The sequence below is a fragment of the Arvicanthis niloticus genome, chromosome 8, assembly GCF_011762505.2.
Source record: "Arvicanthis niloticus isolate mArvNil1 chromosome 8, mArvNil1.pat.X, whole genome shotgun sequence".
Lineage (NCBI taxonomy): Eukaryota > Metazoa > Chordata > Mammalia > Rodentia > Muridae > Arvicanthis > Arvicanthis niloticus.
This window is the reverse complement of record NC_047665.1, coordinates 66,925,744-66,948,566: the sequence shown is the minus strand read 5'-3', so window position 1 is coordinate 66,948,566 and position 22,823 is coordinate 66,925,744. Positions and strand designations below refer to the sequence as shown.

General features: G+C 35.2%; 1 protein-coding gene across 1 annotated transcript in view; it reads right to left on the bottom strand.

The window, feature by feature from the left end:
* Malrd1 (MAM and LDL receptor class A domain containing 1) overlaps positions 1 to 22,823 on the bottom strand; it is a 665,455-nt gene that overhangs the window by 361,313 nt on the left and 281,319 nt on the right. The window contains exons 21-23 of the mRNA XM_034509650.2: positions 8,504 to 8,660; positions 4,579 to 4,689; positions 1,538 to 1,751 (exon numbers count right to left, since the gene is read on the bottom strand). Of these exons, the coding sequence (XP_034365541.1) occupies positions 1,538 to 1,751; positions 4,579 to 4,689; positions 8,504 to 8,660 (482 nt within the window). The remainder of the gene's footprint in view (positions 1 to 1,537; positions 1,752 to 4,578; positions 4,690 to 8,503; positions 8,661 to 22,823) is intronic.

Here is a 22,823-nt window from a genome sequence, read left to right as displayed (position 1 = left end):
CATGTGATATTTTGGTAGATATAAACATAAATCAACAGAGAGTGAAAGATGCTTTGTGGCATTTGTTCATCTTGCTACTCTTTGCTGGTCATCATTTGTTGTGACTTCATAGAGAGAAACACACCAAAGAACTTCTGCTGGTGTTCTGGCGGCATCTTGATGCTGCCACAGACTTGGCAGATTGGTTTCTTCTGGATTGAACTGTTACTTCTGATTCACAAATAGTGTTTTCAATTGGATCAAACTACCAATTCTGATTTGTGTGAATTGGACTGTTGCTATCATGACAATGAAAATTGCACTCTGCCCCAAAGGAATACTTCTAAGCAGGCCCAAATCCTCCTTTGACCTATTAAACTTTGAATTCCACTACCTTTGTTGGATGATGTGCTAAAAAGGGGCTAAAGCATTTAAGAACCCTTATTAAAGTAGGTTTTGAAAAATTTAAGCCTACACCAGACCTGTGCTATTTTCTTTTACATGCATTCTGGGGATCTAAACTCAGGTTTTCATGTTTACATGACATACACTTTACAAGTCAGGTCATCTCCCAGCCTAATAACTGAAAGATTAAGTTTTGAATATAGTAAGTAGTTTGGTAGCTTAAACAGAGCAATGGATCATAAATTCAAGTACTTGGATACTAGGACCAATGTAGTACTAGTTGTATGAATTTTGATGAACCTAATCTAGTCCTGTTGGTAGGTTAACCTACGATAAATACTAGTAATATTTGTCCCACTGACCTTTAAGAGTTTACATGAAGATCAAGCAGAGGTGAGTAAATAAAGATTTTTTAAATAGTTCGATGTAACAGTTGGTTCTATACTAAAGTTGTTCTTGAAAGTACAGGTTTGGTTACAAAAAGTAGATAATATGTGACAGTTCTAGCTCAGAAGTGATAGCAGCAGAATGACCTATAGACCTTCATTTAGATAACCTATATTCACCTCCTTTACGGTGCAATGAAGCAAACTTAGATTGTGTCACAGAACAATACAGAATCATCTCAATAAGCACAGATGGACCACTTAGCTATGGGTTTTTTTAATAGATACTGTCCGGAATGAGCTGAACTCAGACACCAGGTCTACAGAGTTACTCTATATCTACTGGGGTAGAAGACATCATTTTTTTAAATACATATTCAGAACACTATTTAATTTTCTTTATTATGTATCACAACAGATTATGTATGTAAATAAATGCTAGACTTTTATAAACTATGAAAGTACACATACTCATCAATCCATATAAATAGATTTCAAAGGGAGCTTGGCCTCTGTTTCCTATGGTAAATAGCTGTCTGTCTACTTACTTTCCAACTTAGCTACAATTACCACCATATACCTTCATGTAAACAAACAAAAAAAAAATCCATCCATAAATTTAATTCAAAGTTAAGTACTGATAAGGAGAAAGGAAGCCATTTAAACAATTAAATCAATATGTCTGCATCTACTACTGAGATCTACCTAAAATTTATGTTTCAGTGACAAATGCCAAGTAAAGAGTGGAAAAACACACTTTCACTTACCACAGATGAATGTGGTCTCATCTGAATTATCTGCACAGTCATTCACAAAGTCACAGAGTTTGTCCTTTTCAATGCAGTGCTTGTTAGCACACATGAATTCATCAGTGGTGCACTTTCTGTTTGTGCTAAGTAATGGGGAACAATTTTGAAAGGAAACATCATCTACTGCCACATCTCCTATGTAACTGACACCACGTTTTGCCCTAAAGACAATCTAAAAAGATAAAGTGAATAAGAAAAGCCAATTAGCATTATGCTGTCAAGAAGTTCAGAACTCAAACAAACATGATATATCAATCACATCTACTCTCATAATAGATACCTCATAATGTAAGTGTCCACCATAATGATAATGGCTCAGAGTGTTTCAGAAAAACATAGCATTTGTTATATTCAGTGCCTAAGAACATAAGAATATAAGAAAATAAGCACTACTGCCTAACATATGTATAGTTAGCATTTAGTGCCTAGACCCCAGGCAGGAGCCATGTGTGCATGTCCACTCTCTGCACTGACTCTGACATCTAACACAAGACTGCTTACTTCTCAGAAACACACACACACACACACACACAGAGCGGAGGGAGGGGGAGAGTGAGAGAGAGGGAGAGGGAGAGAGGGAGGGGGAAGGGGGAGGAGATGGAGAGAGAGGGAGGGGGAAAGAGGGGGAGGGGAAAGGAGAGAGGAAGGGGAGACATGGGGAGGGAGAGTGGGAGGGGACACAGAGGGAGGAGAAAAGGGAGAGGGACAGACAGAACAGAGATGGAGATAGAGAGAGAGGAGAACCCCAGGCAGGTACTTCTGTGTTTCAATTTATAAACTGAATATGTACCCATTACATTATAAATAGGCTAGACTGCTATCAAAGTTAAGTGACTAGATACATTTAAATACATGACAAAGTCTTCAGTGCTCACACATATATACATATATGTGGATGTATGCATGTGTGTGTGTGTGTGTGTGTGTGTATCTGTGTGTATATGTATATGTGATTGCTGTGGTGATCATAATGAAACATTGTGTTTAAATATAGGACATTGACAAAAAGAATGTGCAGACTTCTAGTGCTGCTTCATCATGTAAGTCAAGGTTACATATTCTCATCTTTCTGAGTCTAAAGGCAAAGGAATCATATCACTAAAGAATCATGAACATATTTTCTCATCACTAGACCTTCTCACTGTACTACTTTTCACAGTAGATGCTTAATGCATTGTTACTGAGGAGATGAATGAGTCATAAGCAAAAGCAAATGTTTTCATGCTATGGTGGTTTTGAATAGGAATGGCCCCCATAGACTCGTGTTTGAATGCTTGGCCCATAGGAAGTGGCACTATTAGTAGGTTTGACCTTGTTGAAATAGGTTTGGTCTTGTTAGAGGAAGTGTGTCCCTGTGAAGATGGGCTCTGAGGTCATATATATGTTCATATTACATTCGGTGTGTACAGTCTCCTTCTATTGCCTTCAGAACAAGATGTAGAACTCTCAGCTCCTTCTACAGCACCATATCTGTCTACACTCTGTAATGTTTGTCAACATGATGATGATGAACTAAACCTCTGACTATAAGCCAGACCTAATTAAGTGTTATTACACTCATGTTGCCCCTTCACATATAAATCCCTAAGGCACATGCCATCCATCCTTAAATATTCAATCAATATGAACACACCTTTTAGCCAATTTTAAGGTGTTAAATATTTGAATCTTGAAAAAAATTTATATCCATGTTTCTACATGCTAAGATATTACTTAATATCCTTTGAACACATTTTCCCATATTAACATTCTATATGTACAGAACTAATAAATATTTTAGCTGGCTAGGAAACCTATATCTGACAGGAGCAGACCCATTTAAGTATTCTTGCTAAAATTTATTTTATCTCCACTGAATGTCTATTGAAATTGAATATCTAGTCTCCTAATAATAAGTCTTATATGTAAAGTCACTAATTTATTTTCAAACTTTTATTTCCTTAGTAGAACTTCCTATCCATATACTAAACTATCTCTAATTGTTTAATAAGGATACCAGATAGTCATATAGAGAGAAAGAAATATGAGACATTTATTCCACATAATATTTCAGGAAATTGGGCACAGAGCAGCAGCAAGCTTCTATACATGCCCATCAGTCAGAGCTTCCATTATTGAAAAAAGCTGCATTAACAGGAAGGATCATAGAGATATTTGCTATGTATGCACAACCACCATGCCTACTTGTGCTATATAAACAGCAAGTACGATATTTAACAATACTCTTATCACTTAAGTATTTTCAAATTCCTGGAACTCACCTCCACATACTTAAAAGTAAAAAGAAGAGAATGTCCTCCTGTATAAACAGTATGGGCTCTTGCTTCATTTATCTTAATAGTCAAGATTTCTTTTATCTTAATATCCAATAATTAAATTTAATTCTCATCCAAACTAGAGATTTCCTAATTCTTAATGGGACCCCCAAATGGAATCCAATAGCAACTTTTCACATTGTGATAGTCACTATTTTAATATTGTAATCCTTTGTATTTTAAAAATTTACATCATTGGATATGTCTTATTTTATAGATGGTAAAATCTAAGTAAAGACATATATACCAGCACTTGTCTCAAAAATATTTTAATTACACAGATTTATTCACTGTAAGAAGGTTTAATTAAGAACCATTAAATTAAGTTTCAAAGATGGCTTTCAAAGTCACATTTGAAATGATAGTACTAAAATGTCTGAATGTTGAATCTCAGAATTTGGGAAGATATTCTTTCAATGTGAGAAGCTTGCTGAGAATAAGAGATGGTTATCACTCAAATTAATTGTACCTAGAATTATAACTGTTTAATTGGGAGAAGTTATGGCTTTCTAAAATGGTACATTCTTTATGGAAAATGCCATATGGGGTGTTATAAATGTTCTGCATTCGTACTGCACATCAAATTGAAAATAGGAAGAAATGAAGATAAGGAGAAGAAGAAATTAGTATTCAAGACAAAAATTAACAAAGCTCTTTCTTTATAAAATCCCTTGGATCACAGACCTCCACATGTGAATGGATGCCTAAAAACACTTCTGCTTTCTTCCACTGTGGCCCTTGCTGTCCACTCTGAGCCCACACTTTGGAAATTGTATTGCCTGTCTTGATGAGAACCTGGAGAGATAAATAAAATAATAAGCTTTCAAACATTAGGCTTTAAACATGTGGGACTTTTAGGTTTTTAATGCCTACATGTAGTCCCTGAGAGGAAAATCTGACCCACTTTTTCATTATATATCTTAGTTTTCTACTGTGACCACAAAGCACTGTGCCCCGGGGAGAATCTTACCAGTTCTATGTGGTGATGTGATAAAGGTGTTCATGAGTATCTCTCAATGAAATCCTACCTATCCAGGCACCATTTTATTAGGAATCCAATTCTACTTGGCTTTATGAAAAATGTGGCAACAGCAGCTGATATGTTATATACTAAATAATATATAAATGACTGAAAGGAAAAGTATTAAATTACCTACTAGAACACTCTTTTGAGAATGACTTCTCTATCTAATTGGTTTTAGCAGACAGTTATGTCATAATACAAGGCCAGCAGAGCAGCACAGATGAGTTGTTGTGTGTAAACACTGCCCACTCTGTATGAGCTCCTTGCTTAAGGGTCTTGAAGTCAACAAAGGCCCATTGTATTTGCTATAGTTTATACTTTACTGTCCTCTAAATGTACATGAGAATTGTGTTGGTTTATAAGTGGCATTATTGGGAATGAGTGAAAACCTTGAGGGTCATCCTAGTAGGTACCTTTTAGGTCACAGAGTTTGTGACCTTAATGAAGATTATGGGACTCGGACCCATTTTCTCTCCCTTTTCTATTCAGATTATAAAGGTTTTAGTCAATAAATGTTTTTCCATGATGTGTTGCCTTACCACAAGCCCTGAAAACATTGAAGCTAGTCACCAAGCCACAGACTTCAAAGAACAATGCCAAATAAACTTTTCCTCTTTATACATGAACTAAAGTCTTTGTTACAGTGATAGCATAGTACTGTACTCATTGTGAATGAGGACTAGGATTACTCTCATTAGACAATTACTACAATTGTTGTGGCTCTGGTTTTAAAATAATGTAAAATAAACCACCAAAAGTATAACCAGGGTAACTGGTCAAGCCCAGAGCTAGTATTACAGGAGAGCTGCCAACCATGTCCTTTCTACATGGCTTCTGGTAATCCCAATTCAATTCCTTGTATTTCCATGGCATAGATTTTATCCACTGATACCAGTACAAAGCAAATGAAAGTCATCCTTCATAATATTGTTTAGGCAGTTTGGTGTTATTAAGCAAATGCATGCATATAAGCACACAAATACACTTTTATGATACTGCTCACTAGAAGACTAATCTGCCTTATATTGTGACTTCCAGCTTAGTGTTTTCATGGGGTTTCTAAGTGTGTGAATGAGTGGGGCTCTGTCTGATTCTTGTGCCTTCTCTTGGGGTTTTTCTGCTTCTGTTGGTCTTTCATGTGAAATTGATGTGATAGTTTTTGTTTTATTCTCTTCTATTTTATTGTGTTATACTTATAAAAATTTATGCACAAATCAATATAAACTTAGCCACTAATGTAAAGGTTAGTAACAGAACTGTCATTTATGCTTGTTGGGAGAGAGAAAAATCAGTTTTCTGTAATGAATGACAACACAACCACAGGACTTATGTTCAAGAATACTGCTAAAAAATAATGGTCCCCATAGCTTTATGAATATAAGCTTTTATTTGGCTATGATTTGTTTTTTGTTTTATTTTTCTTTTTGGGTGATGTTGTATTTTGTTTTCTGGGTTTGGGGCATTTTGTTATTGTATTGGATTTTTGGTTTCATTTTGAGAATTAAGTTAAAGTTGGGTAGGTAGGAAGAGAGGATCTGGGCAAACTTTAGAGAGGGAAAATATGATCAAAAGATAATTAAATTGAAACATTGTTTATACAATAAAAATAAAACAATCTGATGGTGAAAATAAATTGAGGTAGTCTTTCCCCATTAAAAAGATTTATCTATCATATATAAGGCAAGCCCTACAAAGATAACCTAAAGTTTTTCATTAGAATATCCCTCACACTATCATCTTAAAAGCAATATATGTTTACACAGGTTTGAGAGAAAAAATATTTTCCTGAAAATTCTAAAACAAAACAGTCCTAAGTGTGAATCAATCATACATACTACAAAAAGAAAATTATGACATTAGATAAATTATTGGAAAGGAAGTGGTATAGCTTGCCACAGCCTGTTTCCTTCTCTTGTGGGAAAAACACACAAGTAGCATAGCTTCATCTTACTGTAAATACAAACACAGGCATCTTAGGAAGACAAATTAACAGCATTTAAAAGGATAGCCTTCATTTATATATTGCTTCAATCAGGACTGTTTTCAAACTATTCTGTGCACTATTGATTGTAACTAAGTCAGGTATTTGAGAGTTAATGTTGGGACATGGTTACCTAAAATATAACAAAGGCGCAATAAAAATTAGTAAAATAGAATGGTAATGCTATAAAACTGACCTAGATCCATGTATATTCAACAAGTAATTTTAAATACTATTCTCTACCAAAGAATGTCCAAAATGGAGGCAGGAGATAGGGTGGACATGGTTCCCTGGAACCTCTCTCAATTTTGGATATGTATTTTGGTCAGGCAAAAGAAATTAGACATGAATCAGAAGTACTTGATTCCAGATATTTCTCTGGGCAAAAGAAGCTTTGATTACTTTGGCAAGAAAAGAATAAAAGAAAGAAAAAATTTTAAAATGCCTAGAAAATGATTAGGCTTGTCAAAGAGATAGAATTTTGTTCCCATACTGTCTTGTAACTAAATGTGAGACAGTTTATATATTCAAGAAATGTTAATTTAATAGACCAACACATTGGAAAAACATAGGATTGTGTTATTTATACCAATATAAATAGCTTGTATGTTAATTATGCATATTATATAACTATAAAATAGTAAGTTGAAGAAAAGTTACTTGAGAATGTTTTGGCTTAAAACAGAAAAGGAAATTGGAAATATAGACAGAATAATTGAGTTAAATAACACTTAGATAGTCCAGTAAATTAGTTGGTGCCAAAAACATATTCTACTGGAGTCAAAGACTACTCAATAAAATTGGTTCAGATTAAAATTTTGCAAGGCATTAAGTATCAAGACAACATAATCATTGATATAAAGTAGACAAAATAAACAAGGTCAATAACCATAAACCAGTGGCAGTTAATGTTATAACATCATGTGAGATGAACCCATAGCAAAAAGTACACAGGGCAAAGTCAACCTGCAGGACATTTTTTAAAATGACTCAACTGTATAATTTTAAAATACTGATGTCTTAGGTGTCTGGGGAAAGGTAAGAAAATGTTCATGTGAAAGGCACTAGCAAAATGAGGAGTGCTTTGTAGTTTGTATTAAAACTTGATACTGTGTGCAATTAAGCAAAAATAGGATCTCTAATTAATGGGTATACTGAAGTAACTGAAATCTGTGAAACATTTATTGAGCTTAATAATTTAAGAGTTATTTTTCTTCTTAAAGAAAAAGTTGAAAGGAAATCTTTGGAAAGTGTAGTATTACCACCATCCCACAGAAGACACCAGACTGGAGCATTGCAAAATCACACATATCATGTCTACTGTTTCATGCTATACTCTCAACACTAATGCTGAAATTAACATGGCATGTTTCAGTGTAAAATGGCATCTTATAGAAGCCACAAACTCAGGACAGGAAATAGCCATACATTGCAGAAAGAGGAAATGATTTTCCAGCCACAAATATAGTGCTCTGAAACAGCTTTGTCTGTAGCATCTCATTGTAATTCTAATGATGTTTCCACTTGCTTTAACTACACTACAAATTACTCTGTATGCATGGTCATAAAGGCAGTTCCAACAAACAGTATTGACTATACAGTACCTGGAGAGAGCCCACTGTAGCTCCATTCATATATGTCCAGAACACCAGTGTACACCTTGGTCCCATGAGCGAGATGATAGGAGTGACAATATCAGCCAGGTCACCAAACTTCCCATTGGAACTGTCAGCATACAGGTACCAACCATCTGTGGTATTTCTGGGGGTGGAGGGAGACCATCATATGCAGAAAGACAAAATGATAAAAAAAAATGACATAGTTTGACAATATCTCTATCTTAAAGCTATATGATTATATTTTCTATGAGGATAATGTTTTATGGCATAGTTACATCTGTAACCTTCACTTGGAATACTTCCTGTTGTGATTCTGAATTAATGGGCCTTGTAATGGTGTCTATTGACACATGAGTATGAATTACTGCAAACATCAAAATGACCAAATGTTAGAAAATGGTTGGTTTTGTTCTAATATAATGATAAAACAAATATTCTTATGTACTTGTAGAAATTTATCTTCTCTGCCCTAAATCAGCAAGTACAGTGTAAAGAGGAAGAAATGGCAAATGTTAGAAAATGGTTGGTTTTGTTCTAATATAATGATAAAACAAATGTTCTGATATATTTGTAGAAATTTATCTTCTGTGCCCTAAATCAGCAAGTACAGTGTAAAGAGGAAGAAATGGCAAACACATCAATACAGAGAGCAAAAATCAACAGAGCACAACTCACAGTTTGGAAAATCTTTTATTTCATGTTCGTTCCCTCCTTATTAATTTAGTTCATTTTCATGTCAACAATTTTTAATAACCTTATAGCTAATTTTAAAATGTATGTTTCCTTTCCTAGACCCAAGGTCTAACAGAAAAAAATAACCAGAAAGGGTAAAAATAAATAACAATGTTCTTTTTACATAAAAGACAGAGTTTATGGTCTTAAAAAATTCAATAAAGAGGTATAAATTACTAAAGAGAGAACAGGTTACTACATAGCTGTCTGAGACATCATTTCAAAAAGTAATTATTCACATTTTGAAGACAAGACCTCTTTAAAAATGTTAATTTTATCTCCACTTCTTGTCTTAGTTACTTAATACTATAGAGATTAAGCTTACTGCCTATTAAATCCAATTTCATTGTGAGTTTTACCATCCTTTGTTTTAGAAAGAGAAAGCTAGCAGGAATAAATGGATAGAAAGACAGATGCATTCTTTCAGTGCCACCTCGTTACTGAGTACTCAGTCCTGCTAGGCATCCTGTAATTATCCAAGGAACTGGAAATATAATTTACTGCAAAACATTTGATAGGGGTTGGCCTCTGGCCTCATCATTTACAAGGTAGTCAATTTTAAGCACGCTATTTAACTTTTCTGAAGATAAACCCTGCATTTGTACTTTAAGACAGCTCTTTGTGGTCTTAATAAGACATCAATAAGTGGACTATCTCATAGTACTTTGCCAATTTTTGATAAGCAGCAAACAGCAGGTGTAATTTATGTTTTTATTTCTACTATAAATTTCTGATAATGAAATAAGCAACCCTGCACTCTGTCTTCCATGGAATTTTAGAGTTTGGATAAGAAATATTTACTTACAGTTAGTTATTGAAAAGGTATTCCATGAGGTACCTATGTTTAGAAGTAGTCTTTTGGAGAAGTGAGGGGATCCTGAGTGTTCTAGCCCCATCAATTGATTCATAGTTTAATGAGCACCAGGAGATGATGAAACATTAAGAAATGGGGACTAGCTGGAGAAAGTAAGTCTGTGTAGAACTAAAAGATTACATTTTGTCAATGGGCTCTTGTCTCTTGCTTCCTTACCATACATAGTGAGATGAGCAGCTTTGATCTGCCATGACCAAGTATGTGCTCCTGGTCATGCTGCCCCACCTGGACTGACACTCATGAAACCATTTTTTTTTTTACTGTTAATCACAACACATTCTCTTCCTTAAAACTGTTTATCTCATATATCCTATTCTAGTGAAGGAAAGTGAACTAACAGAGAAGGTGTGAGTTAAGGTAGTTTTAAGAAGCAAGACTATTATATGAATTTGCCTAAATTCTATCTCAGTGAAAAATATTCCAGAGTTAATGATTGCATGCTTAATACCCTAGCATACCACTAACGTACCAGCACTATAAAAAATACATCAAGGTATATAAAGGAAGCAATGAAATAACCAAGAAAAAATAGCCTATGCTACCTGTGATTATCACCAAGTGGACTGTATATGATTTATTTACTATATGAGCTTTTAGTAAAACAGCTGTCTGGAATGGTTTAACTTAACAGCAGTTTATGATAAAATATTTTAAATGTTTCTTGAGTTGTCTGTGAAACTTAGTTCTACTATTAAGATATGGCTTGAAATGGCCATTCTTCTTTAAGTTATTGCTGGAACCTTAAGTTTAACTCTTGAATTTTTTTTTTGGCCTGGTATATGCCAGCTAAGTGGTTTATCGATTTCCATTGTTGAATCACTCCACCTAGTTTTCACATATCACTTAAAAAATCTTTTGTAAGTGGGACTGGAATTGTTATTATGTCCCTACAGCCATTTTTTTAAAAGAAATTAATGGCTTTCAAATGCCCAGACTCTTAAATTGTGAGGTATGGCTCCATAGAGAACTACATAATAGAACTGGACTAGGGGAAAACGCTTTTGAGAACAGTAAAAGTTTTGTGTATGTGTACTGACTAAAAAACCCATTGTGTTTCTGGACAGTGTTGCCTGGTATTATGTTATGAAGGCCTTGAGTCTGAACATACATATGCCCGTTGCTTGTTATAGCAACAGGAAGTCTAACTGAGACATGAACCACCAAAATTCTTCTTTATCAACACACACACACACACATACATACAAAGAGCAAGTAAGAGAGAGAAAGGCATTACTTTAAGCTGTAGCTTTCAACCTTATGTCAAAAAATGTCACTTTAAATATAACTCATATTATGTGTAGTGTAGTGTCCAACTTTAAAAGATTCAGGGGCATTACAAATTTTAATACTTAAATTCTAAGTTTTAAATTTAAAATTTAAATTCTATTAACTCTGACTTTCTATAAGCACCCCAAAAATAAGACAGAGAAACCATCCTGTTTTCAAAATTGGAGAACTATGCATAGCAATGGATGATCACACCAAAGTGGAACCAGTAATTATCAGGAAGTGAAGCTGAGCAACAGAAAGACAACTAAGACAGAAATTGTCTCAGAAAAGTAACACTACTCTTTTGATAAACCCATTCATGTGATGTTTTGCTTTTTGGAATATTTATGTGGGAGACATATGAAAGACTTTGGAACTTCTGGCCCAGAAATTTAATGCATGCTTTTATTAAAGCTTAATTGACTGTTTTAGTAGGAGCAAGGAAGTGAGTAATACTGGAGGAAACAAGGATAGTGGACAGAAGATATGGCCAGCCTTAAACGGTTTTAGAGGCAAACATGGGCCTTTACCAGGAATTCAGATAGGAGCCATTTATGTGCAATTTTGGCAGGAATGTGGCTGAATTCTTACCCTATATTTAGAATTTGAGGTGTGATAAATTTAAAGATAAGAATCTAATTTGTCTCAGACAAGAAATATGCATGAGAGATACTCGCAGCTAACCATTAATCTGATCAAAGGTTCCCAATGGAGAAATTAGAGAGTAAACTGAAGGAGCCTAAAGGGTTGGTGGCCCCATGAGGAGAGCAAAAATACCAACCAGCCAGAGTTCCCCAGGGTCTAAACCACCAGCCAAGGAGCACATATGGAGGGACACATGACTCCAGCTGTATATGTAGGGGAGGATGGCCTTGTTGGACATAGGTGGGAGTCTAGATCTTTGGTACCATGAAGGCTGAACACTGAGTGGGGGGGGGGACTTGAGGGTGGGGAGGGGAGGGACTGGGGGCAGGTGGGTAAACTCCCTCATAAAGGCGGGAGGAGGGGGGATGGGATAAGGGGTTCCTGGGTGGTGGGGGGAATGTGGTAAGGGGATAAAATTTGAAATGTAAATATTTATCCAATAAAAGAGGGGAAAAAAAGAAAAACGGTTAGAACCAACATCCTTAATAAAATGTCAGCCCTCTTTAAAAAAAAAACTATCTTGATACTAAAATTTGTTTTGAGAATTGTATATTGCAGAATGATCAGCCTTGGTGTATCTACTCATCAAGCAAGCTGGGCAGACCTGCTCAAACCTCTGAGGTCCGGGAATTCCATCTGGATGCAGTGAAAACACAGCATCAGAGGCTTATCAATTCACTCTTCCCCCCACCCCTCTTCTAATATCTCAACACCCATAATCAGCTTGAAGAAGCTAATGAAGAGTCAGCGCCCCTATTCCCTCGGCTTGGGGACTAAGGTGGTAAATGTTGGGCTGTTTTTCTAGGGAAAAGTAGTGGTTTTGTGGGAATAGAGTGGATTAGCTAGGATTTATTGCATAGCCATAACCTATTAGTAGAAATCTGTACAATTATTATCAAGATGAAGATATAAATTCTTAAATGGCACCAATTTACTTTGATTACAAATTTTAAGGTTTTCATTGGTATGAACTTCTTAGTGATATAAGAGTGAGATGAATATTGTTACTCTCATAGGCATTGTACCAGTATAACACATTTAGGAATACAAGGCTTAGACCCAGTCCTTCTTTAACTTTTTTAACTGATTTGAGATGGTCAGCCTATGAGTTAAGGGACTATAGCAAATTCATGGCTTGGAGTTTATTGTTAGGGTGTTTCCCATGTTTTATTTAGAGATAGCTGAGTGGAGTTAACAGACAACAGTCCAGATTACCTTACATGGATAGTTGGTTTTCAAAACATCAGAAATCCACAGAATTGACGTGACAAACATTTCTATATTAATGTTCATTTTGATTAGAGACCTGTCTGCTCCTGACAGCTTCCTATATTGAATTCTAAGAAGAAATTGAGCATCTTTGTAGTTACTCCAGTTGTGGTGAGACAGCCACTAGACAAGAATTGCCTCTTTCCATCTACAGACAAATTACTGTCCAGAAAAGGACACACTTGCAGAATAGTTGATTGATTATATCTGCCTAGACAGAGTAATCAGCCCTTAATAATTCTGCAGCACTAAGGTCTGTCAGATGATCCTGGGCCAGAAGGCGGAAGAACAGATGCTCCAACATTTTGTAGTAGAGGGAGTGTCCAGTTGTTCAGAGGTCTCTATAAATTGGCTAAGTTTTAGAAGCTATGCTTTGTGCTTCCCACAATTATAGTTAACTCAGTCATTCTCGATTTCTGACGGGGTTGAAAATTTATAGCCTCATAGCCAATCCTGGCTATCTACCTTGAGAGAAAAGATTTGAGTGGATGGTCGTCAGCTGACATTCATCCTAAAGCCAAGGAAAAAGCAGGTTCAGAACTAAGTGTTTTAGTTAGGATATATGACAGAGGTTCTGGTTAGTCAACAAAATGATGAACTGGGTATTAGGACTATCTTGTACCTCACTGGTACAAATTGGCATAATTATGCTTTAATTGTATTTTGAGAGAAAAGTTTTATTTTAACAGGAAGGGTTATATGTAGGAGAACTAAGGTGGGAAGAGTACTGAGAGGAAGAGGAGGAGAAGAAGGAGAGGAGAATCTCAGTGATGAGAGAGAGAGAAAGAGGGGGGAGACAGGGAGGCAGATGTTCATGTATCTCCACCAGTCAAAGATAGTTGATATATCTATGTTGGGTATTGAGTTACACCTCTGATTGAGCAATACCAAACTTATAAAGCCTTTTATTAACATTTTTAAAAATGTATAAATGCAAAAAGGAAAAGGGGGCATGGGATAGGCTTTCTAAGGGGGGGGGAATGGGGAAAGGGGATGGCATCTGAAGTGTAAATATAGTATCCAATAAAAATGGAAAAAAAAGAAATATGCATGAGCAAGCTTAAATATTCAAACAAAAAGAATGCAGACAAGCAAGTAGCTACACTCTTAAAAAGATTGGTTCCATGCAAGCGAAACCTGTTTCTATATGTTGAGAAAAGAGGAAAGTGTTCTTCAGAGTCAGCATCCAGATGTTGATAGTGTTGTGGTATAAGAGGCCAGGTTACATACATTACAATCAGGCAGAATTTGGTGGTACCATTCATATATAGTTCTGATTTTGAAGCCATAAAAGAAAAAAATACTGAGGGAGTATAGAGAATGTCTTGGGCCTGCTCAGCTCCCAGAAGAGAGACTCTGAACAGCAACAGATTACAGCTGTGATGGTAAGTACCATCAGAAGACCCAGCACATTAGAGATGTTAGGACCAAAGCACATCCTCCAGGAGTCCATGGGTGTGAAATGGAGCTAGCCTATACCTAGATGAAAATCTGTGTGACCCTGTAGGTGACAAAGCTTAATGGATGGGACTACCCCACATGCAGAATATGGAGCTGTAGGATTTAATGTTTTCTCTGATGGTTGCTGGTTCCACTTCAGTATAAAGAGGTGATTAACTTTGCAATCCCTTGGTTCTTTTTTTTATTTTTATTTTTTGGTTCTTTTTTTTAAATGGTAATATTTCTCTGTCCTATTATTTTTGGAAGCTTATAAGAACTCAAGAGTTAAGAGAATTTGAACTTTTTAAGGAACTTTTTAAAGCCCATGGATATTTTAAATTTGGACACTATACTATGCTAATATTATGTGATCAAAATAAGATTTGGGTGACAAGAGACAGAAAGCTACAACACAATTGATGCCTTCCATGGTGTGTGTGTGTGTGTGTGTGTTTGCTTAGTGTCTTAGATTTTCTATTACTGTGACAAACAACCATGACCCAAAACAACTTGGGGGAGGAAAGGGTTCATTGCATCTTACAGTTCCACATCATAGCCAGCCAATGAAGGAAGTCATGGCAGAAACACAAAGAGGGCAGGAACCTGGAGGCAGGAGCAGACACAGAGGCAATAAACGAGCACTGCTTATTGGCTTTCTCCTTCTTACTTGCTGAGTGTATTTTCTTATAGAGCCTAGGACCACTAGCCCAGGGTTTGCACAGATTACAGTGTCTGTGTTACATCCCTGCTGTCTGCTCTTGATGGTTGAACGACCTTGGCTAGCTTCAACAAGTGTCTGCTGCCTTAATTTTCCTGCAGTGTTGGACTATAACATGGAATTCTGAGTCCAGTAGTAACCCCTTCCTCAAGTTGCTTTTGTGAGGGTATTTTATTGTAGCAACTGGAAACCAAGACAAAATCTAATCTTACACACAAAAAATATTTGAAAACTCTCAAAATCATAAATCATCATTAAGCCAACAGAAATAAACAGTTAACCAAAAAGTTGAGGGAACAAATCTTCTCCAAGAAAACATGGCATAAAATTGTTGCTTCCTAGGCAGACATCCAGATGTCAAAAGCTTGTAAAATGTCTATGAGAATTGAAAGTACTAATTAAATGTTTGCTGTGTGTGTGAACTGGGGGAAGTCAAAGCCAGAGGGTGAACTTGTACCTATTTATAGTCTCTTTGCTATTACTCATGAAGCATTTATTAAAGCCATTCCAGGCATGCAAGAAAATAGGACCCTGTTATTTTGGGTAGCACAAGAAGAGAGAGATATATGAGGGCCACTGTAGCAAGGCCACAGAGCCACCTGAGAAAATGGACAAATAGCATGTGTAGAATATTCATGCTTCAAAAAGCAGTACTATATCCTATTATCCAAAAAAGTAGAATTTATCTTTCAAACTAAAAATGAATAGAATCATAAGATGAATTTGTAAATTTCCTAAACCTTCTTCTTTTAATTTATTGTTTAATTTAATTTGAATCAAAGACATGAAATGTACCATTTTTGTTTAGTTCAAAACAAGGGTTTCATCTTCTTATTGATGCAGTGGATGCTGGTAAAAACTCAGACAGTGTTCCTACCCTTTACAGGAATATTGAATTTCAGTCAATAAAAAGTATAGAAAAAGTTCAATAACATTCAGTTTTAGAGGTTAGGGACTTTGCTGTGAAGAGTTAGAAGTAGATCTTTTACTCTATGTAGGATATTATCCCAAGTATTTGACTTTCTCTTTTCAGGCAAAAGTAACCATAGAAAATATATAAATGAGTGGGCAGTATATACTGTGTTCCAATGAATACTATTTCCAAGGATAGGCAGTGGGTTAAATGTGGCTACAGGCTGCTTTTTGCTGAATTGCTGATTCCAGCTCCATTATACTAACAGCTGCTATGATAATTGCCTGTGCTTGTAACCTAGACAGAAAACAGGACATAAACAAATGCCTTCTGGATGTTTCAGAAAACAAAGTCTGAAATGGAGAGCATGGACATAAATAAGGAAATTCCTAGAAGACGGTGAACTGCAGAGAAGATGAGTTATGTCTCTGCCTGAAGCCTTGGCTGACCACCAAATAGAGCGCTAAACAACACTGGAAAGCCACATAAACACTGCAGAGATGTTAGCAGCTGCACATTGTGGAGAGGATGAAATTTACTCTTTAAATCCAGTGATGTTAATCCCTAAAGAGAACAACAGTACATCTTAAACACTCATGAGATGCACATAACCTATAGCTGACAATATTCTCTTTTTAATCAAAAACCATTAGAGAGGCAGTGAGATGTAAAATGTGATCATTAAGGGCCAAAAAGAATAAATACTGGCCAGGAACTCACCACAAGTGAGGTATTACTTTCAACAAAGCAGACAAAAATTCTATATAGCACCTACTAAAGAGCCATTCAAAAATTATAGAAAATATTTTCAAGAAACAAAGAGAAAAATTTGGTGTTACTGAATACAAAGATAATTGTAAGAGAAAAGTATAGTTCGAATATAACTAACTAAAAAAATCACGTATTAGAAAGTATAAAAATTGAAAAATTTAAAATGTCGGTAGGATTAAAGAGATTATTGCATAAGCTCAAAGAGGGATAAGTAAGAATAGAAATGTATTAATACATTGTTAACTTTAAAATTACAGAAAGATTGACAAGCCAGCTCAGAGACATGGAAGAAACAAAACACACCAAGAGGGAGGTAATTAAAATTCTGAAGATGGGAAAGAAACAGAAAAAAAAAGTCTAGAATAATCATTTAAAAGTCCTAAGTTTGATGAGAAGAAGGTATACATTCAAGAAGCTTAGCAGTATGTATAGAACACTGTCAAAACATGATATATCAAAGCCAAAGAAAAAGCCTTATACACAGACAAAGAAGGGGAACAGAGAAAGTCAGACTAAATAAAAAGAAATGTCTCATCTAAAACCTTCAAAGACATAAGGGTGACATGTTCAAAGTGTTGTTTTAAACAGACTAAGAGGCAATGTCCTGTAGCTTTCAAATTTAAGGGAGAAACGCAGACATGCTCAGCTGTGTAAAAAATGGACTCATTTACCAGCAAGCTTTCCTGTAGGAAATATTAAAAGGAATATGGTCCTCACGCCGAGAGAAAAATGACATACATACATTCTGACCTACATTAATTTTTTGAGAACTCAGAGATGTAGCTAGAGGAAGGAAGGGTGAAGAATTTTATTGTACGACAAAACGAAAAGGATGAACTATACAGAAATACCCTGGCTAGAAGATCAAACAACCAACGAAGCTATGAGCAGCCCACATCTACTAACTATGTCCCAATCTAACCGTTCTAACCATTCTCCAGGGGCTTACCTAACTGTAGTTTTAATAAATCGTGGAATCATCTGAATACTTGCTATAGACAGTCAAAAGTAAAATACAAATTTTCCATTCTGGAAACTTGATACTGAAGTTTATTTAGCTTTGAATGAATGTCTTCAATGGTCAAAAACAAATGAGACTACGGGGCATGTATTATTTAACAGCAATTCTAATACACAATGCATGAGTTTTTAATCACCCCAGCCACCCAGAAATTAAGTAAAAATTCTCTTTTCTTATATGAAGAACCTAAACTTCAGACTAGTTAAAGTCCATGGTGGGTGGTAGTGATATTATAATTCAGTCCTTTTGTGTTTTAAAGCCAAATCTCTGTTTAACAAAAATTTTCTCCCTTGCATAAATGTGGCAAGATTAATTATACTTGTACTATAAGCTCTAGCATATGATTCTAATTACACACACACACACAGACACACTTTGTAGTAAAAATATTCCTTATTTGTCTACCATAAGAAGCTATCTGCCAGAGTAATACCTGATCTATTCCACTAGTTATTAATATGTCAGTGAAACTGTATTCTCTGAGATAATGTGTCAAATTCCCATTAATTTTTTCACATCTCCTCAGTTAGACACAGCTACTAGCTGTTTTCAGAACTGCCCTTCCATTTCTGATATATTCTCCATTATGACTGTTAAATAGTACATAGAAATTATGCCCCAGTGGAATCAGAGCACAGGCTTCAGCCAACTATTAGATTTGGACAGTAGGAATTATCAAGGATTCCTCCTAACGATAGATTAACAGAATACAAATGAAAAATCCATTGCTTCAAATGAGAGTTTGATATTTCTGTAGCTATGAGTAGTTCTGTTGTCTCAAAGTTTGCCCAGTAATTGATACTTTGTAAGATCCCCAGTGGATGCCAACAACAACCTGCACTTTACATTTGCCTTATGTGTACATAGAACATTTAATTTGTAAATTCAATGTGGGAATTAGTTATACTAGCTAATAGGAACAATGCAGGTAAGAACAGAGGACTGCTTAAACACCAGCACTGTTATCTGGCCAGTTAGTCTGGCTCTCAAGATGACTCCTAAGTGACATCCAGGCAGGTAGCATCTAGTGTGGATATTCTTAATGATGGAATCACTCAAGGCCCAGATGGGCTTGAGTGATATGGTCTGAGGCCATCCACTACTCATAATCATGCATACTTAAAATGTATTTAGCATAGTTGATTTCTAAAATTTTTCATCCCATTTATTTGACCCTCGAATGGCCAGGAGTAACTGAATCTGTGAGAACATGAGTAAAGATGAGTGCTCCTATCATAAGTAACAGGCTTACAATGTTTGTGTGTTGTTCTTAAACTCAAGCTTAAAAATATTTTTTGTCAGTGTAGGGTACTTGCACATTAAATTCATTTCATGTTAAATTCATTGCACATTAAATTCAGTCTATGATAAATCATGAAATACATTGCTCAATTTTTAAGGTGGACTTTATTCAAAATTTCATAGACTAACTTTCTTAAATATATGACACAGAACCATATGCTTAGGTATGATAGTGCCCAGAGCAAGCTGGGCCTTTCTTCATCAATTAATAATTATGACAAATTGATTATGATGGAGCAGTTTCTCAGTAAAGGCCTTCCTGTTTGATGACACTAGACTCTGTCAAGTTGACAACTAAACACTTGTCAACACACAAACACATTGCTTTATACCATAACATTTGAATTCAGTGTCCCCAAGATCTCATGTTAATGCATAAGACACAATACAACCTTTGTGACTTTAATCATGTCTGTAGGGTTAATAATGACCTTCATATCCTCTTTTAACATCTTTAGGGTTTTTTCTCAGTTCTCAGTAAGTCTGTTAAAGATCTGCCCATTTCTTTTTCCAATGACCAATGTTCGGTTCTGAGACCCTTTCCTACTGTGGTATTTTCTACTTCACTTATTTCTACTCCAACAGAACCTTTTAGCATGCTAAAATAGTGGCTTATATGACATGTCAGAGGAGATTTGAACCCTCTCTTCCTGTCAGTGTGTCCACCAAGCTGGTAGGAAGGTTTCATTTCTGTGGTTGGTTTATTTGTACAGTTGTTATTTTCAATCAAAACAATATGGTTATTGGTTTTCAAGTTGACTATAAAACTGAAGGAATACACTAGGCATTGGTGCAAGAAACTGGAAAAAAGCATTTGTTACCATTTTCATGCTGTTTTGCACATTATATTACATTATAGAGGTCAGAAACTTTATTTGCTATTTTTATTAAACAGATGTAGTGATGAGCATGTTATGTAAAGATTTCCATTCTGTTGCTTTTTGCTCCTAATTTAGGATATTTTAAAAAATTACATACTTTAAAGCAAAATAGATTATTGTGTATAGTCAATATTCACGTGCATTCATTCATATTATATGTTAGCAATTAAGACACTAACACAATCCTTACTTCCATGTAAAGTTTCCTTTAACAGAAATATCTAATAACAGGTTAAATTTGTTCATTTTTAAAAAAAATAATCTGTTTTGCCTTGAAAATTTGAACCTTTTCTTGCTAAATATAGAATTTAACACCCTCACCTCAATACAGGTAACATACAAGAAGACAATGTTTGATTCTGACCAGCAAAAACCCAAACAATAAGATTAGCACTCAAACATGTAATGAACTGGATGAGTCTGGGCTTCTGTTTGTCTTGCTATGACTCATCATCCAGCCTCTGGACGTTTCCTATTCTCCACTAAGACAATGTAATTCTGAACCTCTTTTCAAATCCTCATGAGTCTAAACTTCTGGTCTTGCTCCTCTTCCAGTTGAGCACATCTATTATCCTGGTAAAACCAAACACTTTCTAAATCTATGAATATCTTCCTCTCCTCTCCTCTCCTCTCCTCTCCTCTCCTCTCCTCTCCTCTCCTCTCCTCTCCTCTCCTCTCCTCTCCTCTCCTCTCCTCTCCTCTCCTCTCCTCTCCTCTCCTCTCCTCTCCCCTCCCTTGTCTTCCTCCTCCTCCTCCTCCTCCTCCTCCTCCTCCTCCTCCTCCTCCTTCTTCTTCTTTCTGTCTCTCTCTCTCTCTCTCTCTCTCTCTCTCTCTCTCTCTCTCTCTCTCTCTCTCTCTCTCCCCACTTATTTCTCTCCCCTCCCTTGTTGCTATATACTTTTCACATGAGTACCTTTTTACACTCTTGTACTTCTTATCAGCAGTCATGTAAAAAAATATCCTTTGGGTAAAAATCTTTACTCTCATTCAGTACCTTGAATTCCAGAAACCAAGACAGCAAATCCATTTCCTTGCTAAGCACTTGCTCTCATTTTATTTTCACATAAGAAAACTGTTATTTACCATTCTTCCCTGAATTTGTAAAGATCACTTTGGATTTGATAAGTAAAATTTTTCACAGCTATTTAAAGTCAGCTCCAAGTTTACCCTGTCATAACTCCCCCTTGTTTTATTAGTATCAAGCATCTGGCCTTGTTTCCAAATGAACAACTGTGTCCATCTTGGTCCTTATATTCTGTTTTAAATGGTATCTAAAGGTTGTGAGATATCTAGACAGTAATTTTTATACATTTTGTTATTTGTATACATTATTTCTATAAACTCTTCTAGTAAATGTGGCTATTAAGTGGTTATTAAGTAAACATTTTTAATGTTTTCAAAGACAATATTTGAAGACTGTAAATTTTATATTTAAAATTGATATACTATGAGTCTGTATATATAGTACCAAGGTTTTCATGAAATATAACTATAGAGGTAAAGAACAGTCTGTTTCCTTTGAGACACTGTCTTACTGTGTAGCCTTAGCTGGCCTGGAACTTGTTATATAGGCAAGGATGGCCTTGAACTTTGAAATATCTGTCTGTTTCTGCCTTTAGAATACTGAGACTAAAGACTTTTGGGAAAACACCCCACCTAAAAAATCATCCCTTTAAAGACATCCATAATGATACAGTAGTAAAAATACAGGTTTTGTCTCCAGCATTTATTATTGTAGAAACTAGATTACTTTTATTGCATACCTCTAATGAAATGTCTAAATATTGTTGATACATAAAGAAAATACATCTATATAAACTCCCTGTGTTAAAATAATTAAAGAATTTTAATAACTCTATTTTATGATGAATAATTTTAATGAGAGTATTGTGATTATTATGTAAAATGAAAACAATTATCAACAAGTAATAAACTGTCTCAATTAAAACAAGGCTCACAAATTAGAATGTTTCTAATAAAATCACTAATATAGCTCATTTTATTTTTTGCTAATTATTAAACTTAAATCCCATTTTATTCCAAATTATAATGCTTTTCTACAAATATATCATACATTATCAGAAGCTAAGAGATAAACAAACAAGTACTTGTCACACATATATAGTTTATAAAATACTTTATTCCTTTGTTCTGGCATAAAAATTACTTCAATTTTACTCATTAAAGTTTTATGCAACTCTTTTTAACTAGCTCAAAAATTACTTTTCTTATACATTTGTTCTTGTGTATCATTGAGCCTCTATGTCCATTAAAACTACATATGAATATATAAAGCATGTATATATGTGATATTTATGCACGTATAAGTATAAACAATGTGTACAGTTATGACTAAGAAAAATAGGCATATTTACTATATGAAGTCACACACAAGAGGTTTTCGAAGAGTTAACAACCTTATTATCATTAGAATAAAAATTTCGTTCCATAAGCTAGATGTCTATCAACA